At 39.5% G+C, this 14,107-nt stretch overlaps 1 protein-coding gene across 2 annotated transcripts; it reads right to left on the reverse strand.

Annotated features, from left to right (window-relative positions):
• Nucleotides 1–5,290: 5,290 nt before the first annotated feature.
• LOC120781338 lies at nucleotides 5,291–9,967 on the reverse strand. Of its 2 annotated transcripts, XM_040113541.1 has the most exons (4): nucleotides 9,663–9,967; nucleotides 9,050–9,469; nucleotides 5,566–6,123; nucleotides 5,291–5,500 (listed from the first exon to the last, which is right to left on the reverse strand). In XM_040113541.1, exons 2-3 carry the CDS (start codon nucleotides 9,054–9,056, stop codon nucleotides 5,696–5,698), a joined length of 435 nt encoding a protein of 144 aa, XP_039969475.1. In that variant the 5' UTR covers nucleotides 9,057–9,469; nucleotides 9,663–9,967; the 3' UTR covers nucleotides 5,291–5,500; nucleotides 5,566–5,695. The 2 variants fall into 2 exon arrangements, with proteins under 2 accessions (XP_039969475.1, XP_039969474.1); XM_040113540.1 differs by lacking the exons at nucleotides 9,050–9,469; nucleotides 9,663–9,967 and adding an exon at nucleotides 6,430–7,089.
• Between the last annotated feature and the right edge of the window lie 4,140 nt (nucleotides 9,968–14,107).

The following is a 14,107-nucleotide window of genomic DNA, read 5'->3' on the forward strand; positions in this document are numbered from 1 at the left end:
GAGTAAAGTGTGCATCCCAAAGGAAACGCACTCTAATCTTACGAACTAAGAGGGACACTTCATAATTCCCACAATAGTGATATGGATGAATAAACCCTAGGTTTTACGCCCATCTCCTATTGTGGAAGTAAGAGGATACCCGAACCAACACCACCCTAAGCCAAGGTGTCGGGGTACCCGTGATCGCGAACGGTCCCCTCCGATGCCCGGGCGAGGTCGGAGGTATAAAAGCCGAGTGACCAACCCTTTCCGGATTACTCGTGGGACCAAACATGAACGAAAACAATAATGCAACAACAACAACAACATCAACTACAACAACCAAATTGACGACAACAGCAACGACTAAGGACATGAACTATCGGAATCCTATTACGGAATCCGAAGAAGAAGAAGAGCTACTTGCCTCCAGCCAGGAGACGAGTAAGAGTACTACCGGACATACCAACCAAAGTATACCGGTAGATACAGCAGTAAAAGCCCCTGATATAAGGGTGGAAGCGTCCACCTCCAAGGCTGCCATGAGCACCAACCAAAGTGCACTGGCGGCTAAAGGAGAAAACAGAAAGAAACGCAAGAAATCCCAGAATCAGCTGAGGAAAAACCGGTACCAGAGGGCAGTCTTCATACTAGGGAAGATAGCCAAAGACCAGGCAGCCGGTACCCCAGTTGATGAGGCCGAAACAAAGCGCCTCAAATCTATCGTAGAGGAATATAAAGGCTACCTGAAAAGGAAGCAATCACAACCTCAAGAAGAGAGCAAGCGAGAGAGCACTTTTCAGAAGAGAAATCGCTCCATCACAGAAGTACCCGGAACTCAGCCCAAAAAACCGAGGCGAAGCGAAGGTGAACACAGCAGCACAACAACGGCAAGGCATTTCTGCGATGTTGCCAGAGATAGCCTGCAGGTGGCCATCATAGACGGAAATTCCTCCTCTCCGAGCACAATGCAGGAGAGATGGGTGGAGATCGACGTCAGATTGTCGAGTATGGTGCTAAGCTATGTGCTCGACAATCCTGCGGGTCCTCACCCGGAGTTTGACTCTTCTGAGACCCTCAGGGGCTACAGGGTCATCAAGTGCGTGGACCAGGCCTCGCTGGATTTCCTGACGGTTAGTGTGGCTAAAATTAGCAACGCCTTTGTAGGCCTCCATTTGAGGCTTATACCCGCCAAGGACATTCCGAAGAGACCTCGTGCTCGCATTTGGTTACCCCCTCTAGAGGAGCCAGGCGAAAAACTCCTGCGGTGCATTAAGCTGCAGAACAAATCTATACCTAGTATAGATGAGTGGCAGCTAATCAAGGAGGAAAAACCGAATAAAGCAAGCAAGCCAATACTAGTGGCCATTTGTGATGAGTCCATCGAGGCTCTGAAGAAGACTGACTACAAAATCAGCTTCGGAATCCGCAAAGCCAGACTAAAAATATTCCAAGGCGACAAAGCGGCTGACGAAGACGACACGGAAGAGGTCGACGACGCCAGCCAGTTGCTAAAGAATGTGGGCATCGAAGAAACCCGAGATGCCCAATAACATAAGATGCGTGCAGATAAACCTGCAGCACTCGAAGAGTGCTACAGCGAATCTGACAACCCTCGTAAACGAGGGGGGCATCGACATCAGCCTAGTACAGGAGCCCTGGGTCAATGAAGATATCATTAAAGGGCTAAACAGCAGCAACCATAACCTGTTTTACACACGGAACAGAGGTAAACCTAGGGCATGCATTCTTATCAATAAAAGTATAAATGCCTTTCTTTGTCCTAATTACAGCACAGCAGATATCACAGTGGTAAAGGTGGAACAGAAGGATAAGCCCTTCTTCTTGGTCTCGGCCTACTTGGCCCATGACAAAGACATACCACCGGCCCCGCTCACCAGACTAGTAGAGGAGAACAGGAAGGAAGATGTCCTAATAGGGTGTGATGCAAACGCAAGGCACACCGTATGGGGTAGCTCCAGTATAAACACCAGAGGTGAGTCACCTTTGCAGTATATTTTGAATAGTAATCTAAGTATTTGCAACAAGGGCGATAAGCCAACTTTTATTTTCCCAAGCTCGGATAGGTTTCCAGGGTGGGAGTGAAGTGCTTGACCAACACGCTATCAACAGAGACAGACAGTCTCGTTGTGGATAACTGGAGGGTATCCGATGAGCCTTCCATGTCGGATCACTCCTGGATACTTTTCAGCATCCGCGAGAAGTACAGTGCGCCTCTCACTTACCGGAACCCTAGAAGAACGGCTTGGGGAAAATTTACCAGTATAGCAACAAAATGCCTTTAAAAGGGAGGCAATAAGAGCATCAGAAATAAATCCTAACCACAATTTTTAATAAATCTACTCCGGTAATAGTTTTGAAAAAGAGAAAGTCTCTTCCTTGGTGGAACAGTGAACTCAAGAATTTGAGAACACAACTAAGGAAGGCTTTCAATGAGAGCTTTAGAACCAAAATCTGGCAGCCATATAAAGACAGTATGAAAGAATACAAAAAAGCAGTCAGGAAAGCTAAAAAGGACTCATGGCGATCTTTCTGTACATCGATAGAAAGTTGCACAGAAGCCGCCAGGCTGAGTAAAATGCTATCCAAAGATCATATTAATACTGCCTACATAAGGGCGGAGGGAAGTGATTGGACCTCCTCGGCAAAAGAGTCTCTGGAGGTACTAATCACAACGCACTTCCCCGGGAGTCAGCCAATACCTTCAACGAGGGTTCAACCAGAACCACCGCTGAACGCAGCTGACTATCGAAGCCAAATAGTAGACAAAAGAAAAATCAAATACGCCATAAATAGTTTTGCACCATATAAAGCGGCAGGTCCTGACGGGATTATGCCCATAATGCTGCAAAAACTGGTAGAACCAATGGTTCTAAGGCTAGAAAATATATACAAAGCAAGCATACAACTATCTTACATCCCAAGAAGTTGGAAAAGAAGTAAAGTTGTGTTCCTCCCAAAACCAGGCAGAAGAACACACGAGAATGCCAAGGATTTTAGACCTATAAGCCTTACCTCCTTTATGCTGAAGGTACTAGAAAGGCTAATAGATCTACACGTAAGAACAATAATGGCGGAGAAATTATCGAAGTCCCAACATGCGTACATGAAGGGCCGATCAACCGAAACCGCCCTTCACGAGGTGATAAGTGTAATTGAAAAATCACTACATCACAAACAATACACCATGGCTGCATTTCTAGACATAGAGGGCGCCTTCAACAACATAGAAGTAAATGCGATAATTAATTCTCTGGCACATGGTGGGATAGACGACACTGTGTGCAGATGGATACTATCGATGCTTGAGAATAGGAAAATTATAGCTTCAAACGGCGCTGCAACACAAACAAGCTATGTGAGTAGAGGAACGCCTCAAGGGGGGGTCCTCTCTCCGCTTCTATGGGTTGTAGCGCTGAACGAAATACTACTCCAACTAAACGGTGGAGGAGTGAAAGCAGTAGCGTATGCAGACGATATAGTGTTGTTCGTCTCAGGCATGTTTCCTTCAACAGTCAGCGAGATTATGGAAAAAGAGCACTTCAATGTAGGTTAAACCTATGGGCTAAAAACAATGGTCTAGGAGTTAACCCGAACAAAACAGAATTGATGCTATTCACTAGCAGAACCAAAATACCTCAGTTTCAACTTCGGTACTAAACGGTACTACACTTCACTCTATCCCCCACAGCTAAATACTTGGGGGTGGAGATTGACACCAAACTGTCCTGGAAAATAAATATAGAAAAAAAGAATAAACAAAGCATACATGGCCTACTATACTTGTAAGAAAATCGTCAACAAGAATTGGGGCCTTAAACCAAGTATAATCATGTGGATGTATACGGCTGCCATAAGACCTATACTTACATATGGAGCTCTGGTATGGTGGCCAGCGCTAAACAAACAATACAATACAATCAGGTCATGTCCGACTGATGCGCTCAATGTGATCCTGCATCAACTACCAATGGACATTTTTATTCACAAAACAGCAGCTATTGCGGCGATAAGAATAAAAGAATTGGGAGGTTGGAATCAGCAGAACTACGGACATAGTGTAATTCTAAAGAAGTTCACTATTAATAAATCAGACTACATTCTCCCAAAGCTGGATTTCAATAGACACTTCCAGGTGAGGATACCATCTAGACGAGAATGGTAGAAGAGGTTCAATGGTAGAGGAAGATACCACCTCAATCTATACCGACGGGTCCAAAATGGACTGTGGAGTAGGCACGAGGGGTATTCTCCGCTGATCTAGGCATATCTCTCTATATACGTCTACCGAACTCGGCTAGATCTTCCAAGCAGAAGTACTAGGCATAGAAAAAGCTGCAAGAAGTTCTATTAGAAAACCACGGGAATATACATAAAGCAACTATATTTACGGACAGCCAGGCGGCCCTCCTGGCATTGTCTTCACCCATGACAAATTCCAGTACAGTTCACAACTGCAAGAGAGCACTAAGCTCAATAAAAGACAAGCTCCAGCTAAACTTGATCTGGGTTCAACCACAGGAACATTTTCGGTAACGAAAAAGCAGACGAGTTGGCAAAGGCAGGAGCTTTCCTCAATGAATCCAAGGCGGAGCTAATACCAAGCCCGCTAGGATCGATAAAAGGAGAGATCAATAGACTATTTCAGCAAATTGCAAACAACAGGTGGAAAAACATTACAAAATGCGTCATATGACAGGAAAAGAACCAATGACTTATTAAATAGGTCAAGAAAAAGTATTTACAGAATAACAGCTACCACAACAGGGCACTGGCCATTTGGGGAACATGCGTCCAAAATGGAATTGCCCTACAACGACATCTGCCGTGGCTGCGGAGTAGCAGGGAACAAGGACACAATCTTCCACTTTCTCTGCGAACGCCCAGCTCTAGCACAAATCCGACACAAAACACTCGGAATCCACCAAGCACCAAACCTTGAATGGATTTCCACCAAAAGCATATCGGACATAAGTAGTTTCATCGAAACCTCAAAATGGTTTGAGAGAGAAGGTGAAACGTAATAGCAGATACAGGAGGTTCTACGAATAGTGTATTAAAATGGCACATCAAGTGCTAATTGAGCCCGATAGGGCTGCACTCCTACCTACCTACCTACCTAGGTACTTCCACAAAGTAAACAACAATACTTACTGCAAATATTTCACGAGTCATGCGAAAATGCGTGAAATACATATGTATCATCATGGTACAATGGAATTGTTTTCCAAACCTTTGTCATCTTCGTCACTTTTCTCTTTTTTGAAATTTCAGGGAGGAACCATACTTGATCAGCAAGTTATTATCACTGCTTTCAAAAGTATCTATCGCTATATTTACTACAAAATGCATGGTTAAACTTTCACATTCGGTCACAATTCGCGCAATATATTGCAATTATTTTGCTTAAGTATCAGCTGAGCATCTGCAAATTGAGTATCAGGGCTGCAATATTGTCGCAGATATGGAGTGCCTCGAATAAGCCCCTGTATTTGGCGGGCTAGAATTATAAGAATTTAAATTTTAAGACTTTAAGGCATTAAGTATATCATAGGAAACACTTACCTTTGTACGTTTATTATGGTTGGTGTTAATTGTGAATACAGTTAAATTTCAGTGCTAAATTACTACAGTTGTTAGTACCGATCCCAAGGTGAACAAATTTTATATACTATATATGTAAAACTTTAAAGAGTCATAGCGATAACTCTGGTTCCTCCTTGATGGTAACCACTAGTGGCGGTTGCATGAATGCAGACAACTCGTTGTTATTATTACTTTCTACAGAAACAGCTTGTCTCAGTTTGCATTTAATGAATCGCAGCAAACGTCGCAAACTCTGTTCATCCATTCCATCAATTAAAGTCATCACATTCGACAAATTTTCATCAGTATGTGTACTATTCATATCATGGACGTCGTTTTCATTTGCGCCAGCTTCTGAGTTATTAATCCCATTATTTTGTCTATTATTTTGTGTAACTTTTTTTAGTAGGTGGGGTTTTAAAAATGCCATCTCCCAAGCTAAATAGTACTGCCTCGGTACTCTCTTGGTCTTGTAGGCGTCAACGGAGCGTGCGTAGGCGGCGCGTATATTTCGCCAGCGTCCCTTGCATTCAGGCACTGAAACAAAGGAAGGAAAATATTTATAATTTTAGAAAGTATTAATTCTTTGTACATCAAGAATTTCCCAAAAATATTTCATTTATGTATTTCCAAAATTTGTATAATGTTTTAAAAATATTTTAAATAGAAAACTTCCATTTTAAGTTAAGGTGAATACAGAAGTATATGTGAATATGCATATGTACATATATGCATGCTTATATATGTATGTATGTTAAATACGATCAAACTATGCTACCGTCACCATTTTGTATTGCAAATTCACTGACGGTTTTGTGAAATCATCAAAAGTACTAAACTCACCTGGCTTCCCCCAAATTCGGCTTATTTTTTCCCAAGCTTTTTTTACAGCATTTGTTTTACCATAAAGGACATGATCCCTGTCGTACAGCTGTGGATGCTGCTTTACTAAGTTAGCGAGTTTTTTATTTTCTTCGCGATTATGGTTGCGTTGGCCGCTATTTCGATTCATTTTATAAAAATTTCTACTGACTGCGGCACTAATTAAGCGTGGTTAATAAACTTTTTGCAAATCTATTGTCTCAAGTCTTCGAATTTTTATAGGTGTGCACTACTCCACGGTCAACAGAAAACTGAGCTGAGAATAACGCAAGATCACTCAAGTTATGATATGAATCACCTAAGCTCGACAGTGTCTGGCTCGTAGCCGCTAGCCAATAGGAATACGACTTCATAGTTTGCTAATGATCTAATAATTTATTTTTATTAGAGAATTTACTATTGTGAATTAGATGTTATTTCCAATATTATGACCAAATAAGGCGAAAATAAATAATTTGCATGCCAATTCGCACAATTTATTTGCAGAAACTAACACTGTTTCGAAAAATAATTTTTGTCAAGTTTCAGAAAGTTATTATTAACAATGAGTCCATGGCAGGACTTGATTTGTGAACGATCAGTTTGTCTGATCATAAAAATTTTAGTTTACGCCAAATTTCTTTTAAAAAATATATAAAAAGTTATTATAACAATGAAAAAAAAAATGAAAAAGAAAAACTGTGTTACATTAATTCTAAGTTTAAATTGTGAGTTTATGTAAAGAATTGGACAACCTTGAATTCGCCATTCTATTACCTATATACCATATTCTATTTCTATTACCTATAACTTTGCCCTATAAAGTTTTTCAGTGAACTTGGACAGACGAAAGAGCAAAATCCCTCTTGATAAACTTCTTCTTCTTCTTTACTGGCATAAACACCGCTAACGCGATTATAGCCGAGTTAACAACAGCGCGCCAGTTGTTTCTTCTTTTCGCAAGGTTGTGCCAATTGGAGATACCTGGTCCTCCCAACTGAGTGGAGGTCTTCCTCGAATACTCTCGGAGCTGGAGTGTTTTCGTCCATTCGGACAACATGACCTAGGCAGCGTAGCCGCTGTCTTTTAATTCGCCAATGTGGTCGTATATCTCGTACAGCTCATCGTTCCATCGAATGCGATATTCGCCGTGGCCAATGCGCAAAGGAGACTAAATCTTTGTTTAGTTTGTTAGTCGCCGCATTTTTTCGTAGTATTTTTGAACATAACCCTTGTTGGATAGCTTGTCAAGCTCTTCATAGTCACGCATTTCGGCTTCTCTCTTTTTCTGTCTGCAAATGCGTCTCGCTTCCCTCTTCAACATACGGTATCTATCCCATCCCGCACGTGTTGTGGACGATCGTAATGTTGCGACGTAGGCAGTCTGTTTTCTCTCCGCTGCGACACGGCACTCCTCGTCGTACCAGATGTTCTTTTGTCTTTTCCGAACAATGAAGACGTGTCTTCCATGTATTACAACATGATTGATCTGGTGTAAGCATATGCGTTTTCGATTCACAGACAGACATGTAGCTTGAAGTATTTTCTTTTGATGGAATCTAGTACCACAGACAACCGTATTTCGTGCTCCGTCGAAGTCGATAAGCCTCAACCCATTTGGGGATGTTTCCTTGTGGAGGCTGAATTTACTGATTGTTGTGCCAAAGATACCTTCCTTGCCCACTCTGGCGTTAAAGTCGCCAAGCACGATTTTGACATCGTGGAGGGACAGCTTTCATAGGTGCGCTCCAAGCGCTAATAAAAGGCATCTTTGTTCACATCGTCCTTCCCTTTTATCGGGGCGTGGGCGCAAATCAGCGATATGTGGAAGTACCTCTCTTTGATGTGGATTGTGGCTAGACGTTCATTGGCCGTGGGGAATGGCAGTACTCGGCGACGGAGTCTCTCTCCCATCACTAATCCCAGTCCGAATTTGCACTCCTTTATATAGCCAATGTAGTAAATGCCACAAGGACCTACTCGTCTCAGTCCTTGTCCCGTCCATCGCATTTCTTGGACGGTGGTGATGTCAGCCAGTCAGTCCTCTAACGAGGACATCAACCAGCTGGGCAGCGGCATCTTCTCAACTAAGGGACCGGACATTCCAGGTGCCTGCCCTCAAATCGAAATCCTTAGTTCGATTGCGTTTGTTTGTATGTTAATTTATTATTTTATTTTTAACCTCATAATTTTAAACAAGTGGCAACTACCAATTTGTTTTAAAGTCTATATACAGCAAGAGTTTCCCAAAAATATTTGATATATTTCCAATATAGTAATAATGTCTTAAAAATATGATAATAAAAATGTAACTTCTCAAGAGCCCATAGAGCGAAGCGATGTCGCTTGGGAAGATCAAGCGGCTTAAGTTCTTACCCAAATTGTATTTTGTAAGCTTTAAATTTAAAATCTCGACGTAAAATGCTCCAAGTCGTTCCATATGTCAGTCCGAAATGGTGCGCGAATGGCGTCGAATCGACTATCTACGGTCTTCGTGTACACTCTCAGCTACGGCTGCTATTTTTTTTTCATCGCTTCCTGGACGTGGTCTATTCGGTTGAAGATTATCCAATAATGAATGCCTAAGAAATACTGAACTCACCTGACATCCCGGACGATTAAGCTGCCGTACGGCTAGGCTTATCTTTAGCATGATCACGATCCATCTATCCTCAATGGTGCTTGGATCGCACACCGGAAAGTGGAAGTCGTTATAGTCCGATTTAGCTTGTTTTTGCACTGGAATAGGAAGATTAGAATAATAAGATGTACCACATTTGGTGGATGCTGGTCGAGTAAGTCTTGAGATATGGCGGTTCCACGCCCATCGTTCAATTTTGTTTCCGGCTCTTATGTATACAGTCCTTTTGTATCATGCTAGGTGTATAATTTAAACTCTCTGGGGTATTTATTTACATGTGATGATTTATCGCGAATTTAGTATCCTTAAGTGAAATCGTTATATAGGGAGTCGGCGGGATTCTAGTATTTTTAAATTTGCGTGTAACTTCGAAAATATTCACTGAAACGATATGAAATTGAAAATTCTAACTTAAGGGGTTAAGAAGTTTCGATAAATAAAAAAAAATATTTCAAATATTTAAAAGTATTTATTAAAGAACTGTAAACCAATATGTGCCATTATATTCGCAGATATAATTTTTTGGATCACTGTAAAAATAATGTTAAAGCTCAATTGCCGTTAATGTTATTACCGGGTCCTTCCGGTTTACTTATTAAAGTTTTAATTCATTGCCACAGTTCTGGTTAATTCTTGATTGTAACTTCGTCGTCTACCGGCTTAAATTTGGATGTAGATAACATCCACAGTAATAATTTTTATTTTTTCTTTTCTGAATGATTTTTTTTAATGAACGACTAAGTCTACGCTGTTCCTTATCGGCCTCAACGGAACGAAGGTAGGCGATGTACTCAGCACGAAGTATTTCCCAACGAGCCTTGCATTCAGGCGCTAAAATCAGTAAGCAAATCAAAAAGAGTAAAATTATTACAAGTCAAGAAAATGTTTAACTGCCGTTGCACCAGAAATTAATAATTTTTCTTTGGTTAAATGAAGTCTAAAATCTCACCTTTCCAACACTATATGGTATGATACAATGTGATTGGTGTGGACTGGAGATATACAACTGCAAAGACATCTATTGACTAAATACGAAAAGACTTTTTCTACCCAATATATGTTTAACGATATACGATGCAGATGCAGAGACTATGAAGATGTTGTTACGTCATACGTATTTACAAAGTCAAAAAAAAATGTAAACTATTCCATTATATGTATTGTTATAACGATAAATGATATCCTTGACAACAAGGATCGAGCGGAGCCGCTGGTTTAGACTAATATATATGTGACCTGGTCTACGAAAAGGGCAGCTAACGTGCGAAACTAGTTTTTGGGAAAAGCTGTTAAAAATAATCGTCAGTTTCTCATTATCTCATTAATTGTTCTCCTTTTTTTTGACACCTAAGCCCCCTTTCCGTAGACCAGGTCATATATATATAAATGATAACCGTGATGTGCTAAGTGAATTTCGAAATGTCTGTCTGTCGGATCAATATAGCATATAGCTGCCATAAAGTTAAAAAGTCTTACTATTTTTTGGCCACAAGAGAAATGATATAAGAAAGTAGAGGAAAAGATATACGGAAACACAAATTCGTTTAAAATGATCTAGCCTAATTAAACCACATATAAATTTAGAGGACCAACGCATGAAGTGCGCTTTAGCAAACACAATCCTTTTGGTTCTTCTAGGATAATAAAAGCTGAGCTGAATTTGAGGATTTCGTGAAGTCCACGAAAGTGCATTTACTTAACCAAAGACTTATGAAATCCTAGTAGGGGTTTACTAAAAGCCATTTGAACTAGCCAATTTGAAAATAGCGTAATATCCTTTGCACAAATGGGTCCCAACTGGTCTTGTTTGGCGGAAGAGATTCTAGATAGATAGTCAGTTGACTCCCAAACATGGAGTATCTTCCAAAATACACTGCCAAGACAGTGAAACAATTTCCATTATACTGTAATATAAATTATAATAATCTACTCAATCAAATTCACTATTCACAAATAAAATACTCTTGAAACATATTGCTACAGAGTATAACAGTTTTGTTCACCTAGGATGAACTTAAGCAAAAAATTAAGATATCTTGATGAAACTTGATGCACTTGTTCCTGGCAAAAAGGAATGAGGAGTTCGTAGATGGACATAACCAAATAATAAAGATATATAACTGTAGTTTCACAGAGGATCGAAGAAGCAGGGGGCACTTGAGGGCTAAAAACTTTGAAAAGGTGGGCGTGACCCCGCTCTCTATTGAGTTTAGTGCACATATCATCTAAGCCACTTAAGCTATAATAACCTAGTTCGCTCACGACAAATCCCTTTAGCACCCTTATCAACACTATAAAAACTGTGAATCGGAAGATACCCTTTACTCCCCAAATAATGGTATTGTTAAAAAATACTAAAAATTCGATAAATAAATTATTTAATGTGCCAGAGACATAAAAATTTAAACTAGAGATGGTTTGAGAGGAATTTATGGTAGCCGGATTAGGTGAAACCCAATATCTTCAAGCCCACCAGAACGTTTTTGACTAAATTTAGTCCGTTTCTTCTTGCATTCCTGTCACAGTGAGAAAATGGGCGCAATCGGACTACAACCACGCCTTCTTCTCATATAGCTCAAATTTAAATTATATTTCCTTTCCAGTATGCAAAACATGAAATAATTAATATTACGAGATATAACTTTTCACGAATAGTGCCTTTAAAGTATGCCATCTTTTGACCACATCGAGCAAAAACTGTTCAAGCCCCTAGGTGCCGAATATGCGGACAACAGAACTAATACCAGAATTTTCGAGCATCCGGCTGACTTTACTTCATACAATCGGTGTTTATACTTGTATGTGAGGTACGTTATGAATCCCAGAGAAAATTTTTTTAGTATGTGACACGTGTAGTCAAAAATAGATAAAATCGGCTCGATACTACCTCAACTCCCATATACTACATATATGTAATGATTTTCGTTTTTCTAACAAACCTTATGTGTTTGTCAGTCGGATGACGTTTTACACCTTAAGGTATTTACCTGGGATGGATTATTGCAAGTAGCAAGAGTAAAACATATTCGGTTGCACCCAAACATAGCGCTTTCTTACTTGTTTTAGTACTTTTCTTTGAAACAAATTAAATGCGGCTATTCAAGTAAACAATCAAAAATGCATGGTTTGCGCGCGATATCTAAAACAGCATAGAAACCAAGCAAATCTAATGGATTTTTTGTTTTTTTTTCCTTATCTCTTATCTTATCTATAATATATAAGCGATCAACTAACGAAAGGGAATATGCAATATAAAAAACCAAAATCGTTAGATATTTTCGCTTCTGCTGCGCTGCTATTTCAATGTACAGAACGGGAGAATCTACTCTATCTCCTCGCAACCTTTTTAACCCCGAATTTGGGAGTTGTTAACCCCCAGTCTTAAACTGTCTTAAAGATTAAAACAAATAATTTCGCTAAAAGAATATGCATCAAATTTTCAAAAACATGTACATTTTATTTGAAGTAAATTATTAATGAACAAGCATAACATTCCTTATAACACAAGAAAAAAGTCACAATGGGCGGCAAAACTTTTCGCATGAACTAAATTTTTAATGTCTTGCTAAATATAAAAATAGCAAAAAAAAGCACTTTTGTTTTAATAACATTTTTAATAGGAAACTAGCTGACACAGGAAGCGTTGATATATACTTATATGAAAGATGTATTGAATTACCATTATATATAGCTACCGATACGTCGAACATAGTTCATACTTTTACCAATTATGGAAAAAAAATAATATTCTATTAACGCAATGAAGTGTACAATATTTTGAATTTAGCAAATACAAATAAACTGAATAGTTTGCTCATGCGAGAAGATGCCACATAAAAATATCCATGGGAAAGCACAATGTGCTTAAATCTAAACCACAAACAGACACTTGTTCTTGGGACTCCCAATTTAATCTCAAATTTTGTGATTTTGAATTCAATTGGCCAATCTGTAGGAATCATGGGGATTCGCAGCAGCAATATATTTTCGACTCATGGTAGGTTCAAATTATACATCTAATATTTTCATAGATAGCTACTTTTCGATAATCAATATCTAACAATTGTTCTTGCACATGTTAGTTTTCAGTTGGACTTTTTTCAAATGATGATTTGACACATGAAAGTGTTGATTTCATCAACGTATGTTTGAACGTGACAAGAGAGAAGTGTGTGACTCAAATCACTTGAAAGGAGTTCCTTTCATATATTTCATTATCTTATCCAATGCCTCAAGCGAATGTTTGTGTGTACTATCCCAAATAACAAACTGTATCAGCACTGTGGTCATGCTTTATCTGTGTTATTTTAAATGTCAAATGGCAGCTTTAATGCTATATGAGTTGTTTTATCTACATCTCCTTCTTTGATTCATTTTTCGACATCAGGAAATCGCCGAACACGCAAAATATGTCAAACTTTTATTCCTCTCAAAAATAAAATAAATATACTATAAACTGAAACTGCAAACACGGTAAGCACACCGCATTACATCAAAATCGAACCTGCCGTTTCAGAGGAGTTTGCCAGCAAACACCGTGACACGAGAGCGTTATATATTAGATTATAAAAAATATAATTCTTTACAAACACAACGAACTTTTCGCAAAATAAAACACAATGTGCATTGCAAATATATCCGATTTTTTTCCAAATAATCGTCATTTGCGGGAAGTGCTGATTTTCTTCTTTCAGTCAAAGAAATAGGCGGCGGAAGTACTCAAAAAAGTTTACATTCCGTGATTAGAAGCAAGGTCAAAAACCATAGAAGACGGTGAGTTTGAGACGTTACTCGATGAGGATCTCTGTCAAACGCAATAAAAGGTTGAAAGTCAGAAGCCACGCGACTATATGCGCTTGTTTCCATTTCGGTTACGTAGACCCGACAGTCGTGGAAACGGTACCTGCAAAGGTTTTGCTGCATGACAACGCTTGACCTTACGTTGCCAAACTCGTTAAAACCAACATGGAAATGTTTAACAGTTTGACTGTAATGGTATTCAAGCTTTGAAATTGTGAC

The sequence above is a fragment of the Bactrocera tryoni genome, unplaced genomic scaffold (assembly GCF_016617805.1).
Source record: "Bactrocera tryoni isolate S06 unplaced genomic scaffold, CSIRO_BtryS06_freeze2 scaffold_63, whole genome shotgun sequence".
Taxonomy (NCBI): domain Eukaryota; kingdom Metazoa; phylum Arthropoda; class Insecta; order Diptera; family Tephritidae; genus Bactrocera; species Bactrocera tryoni.

Bases quoted from the DNA above. Each gene is read 5' to 3' on its own strand.
- LOC120781338 (XM_040113540.1), bottom strand. From the start codon at position 6,598: ATGAATCGAAATAGCGGCCAACGCAACCATAATCGCGAAGAAAATAAA. The intron at 6,124-6,429 runs GTGAGTTTAGTA...CCTTTGTTTCAG, and splicing joins CCGAATTTGGGGGAAGCCAG to TGCCTGAATGCAAGGGACGC.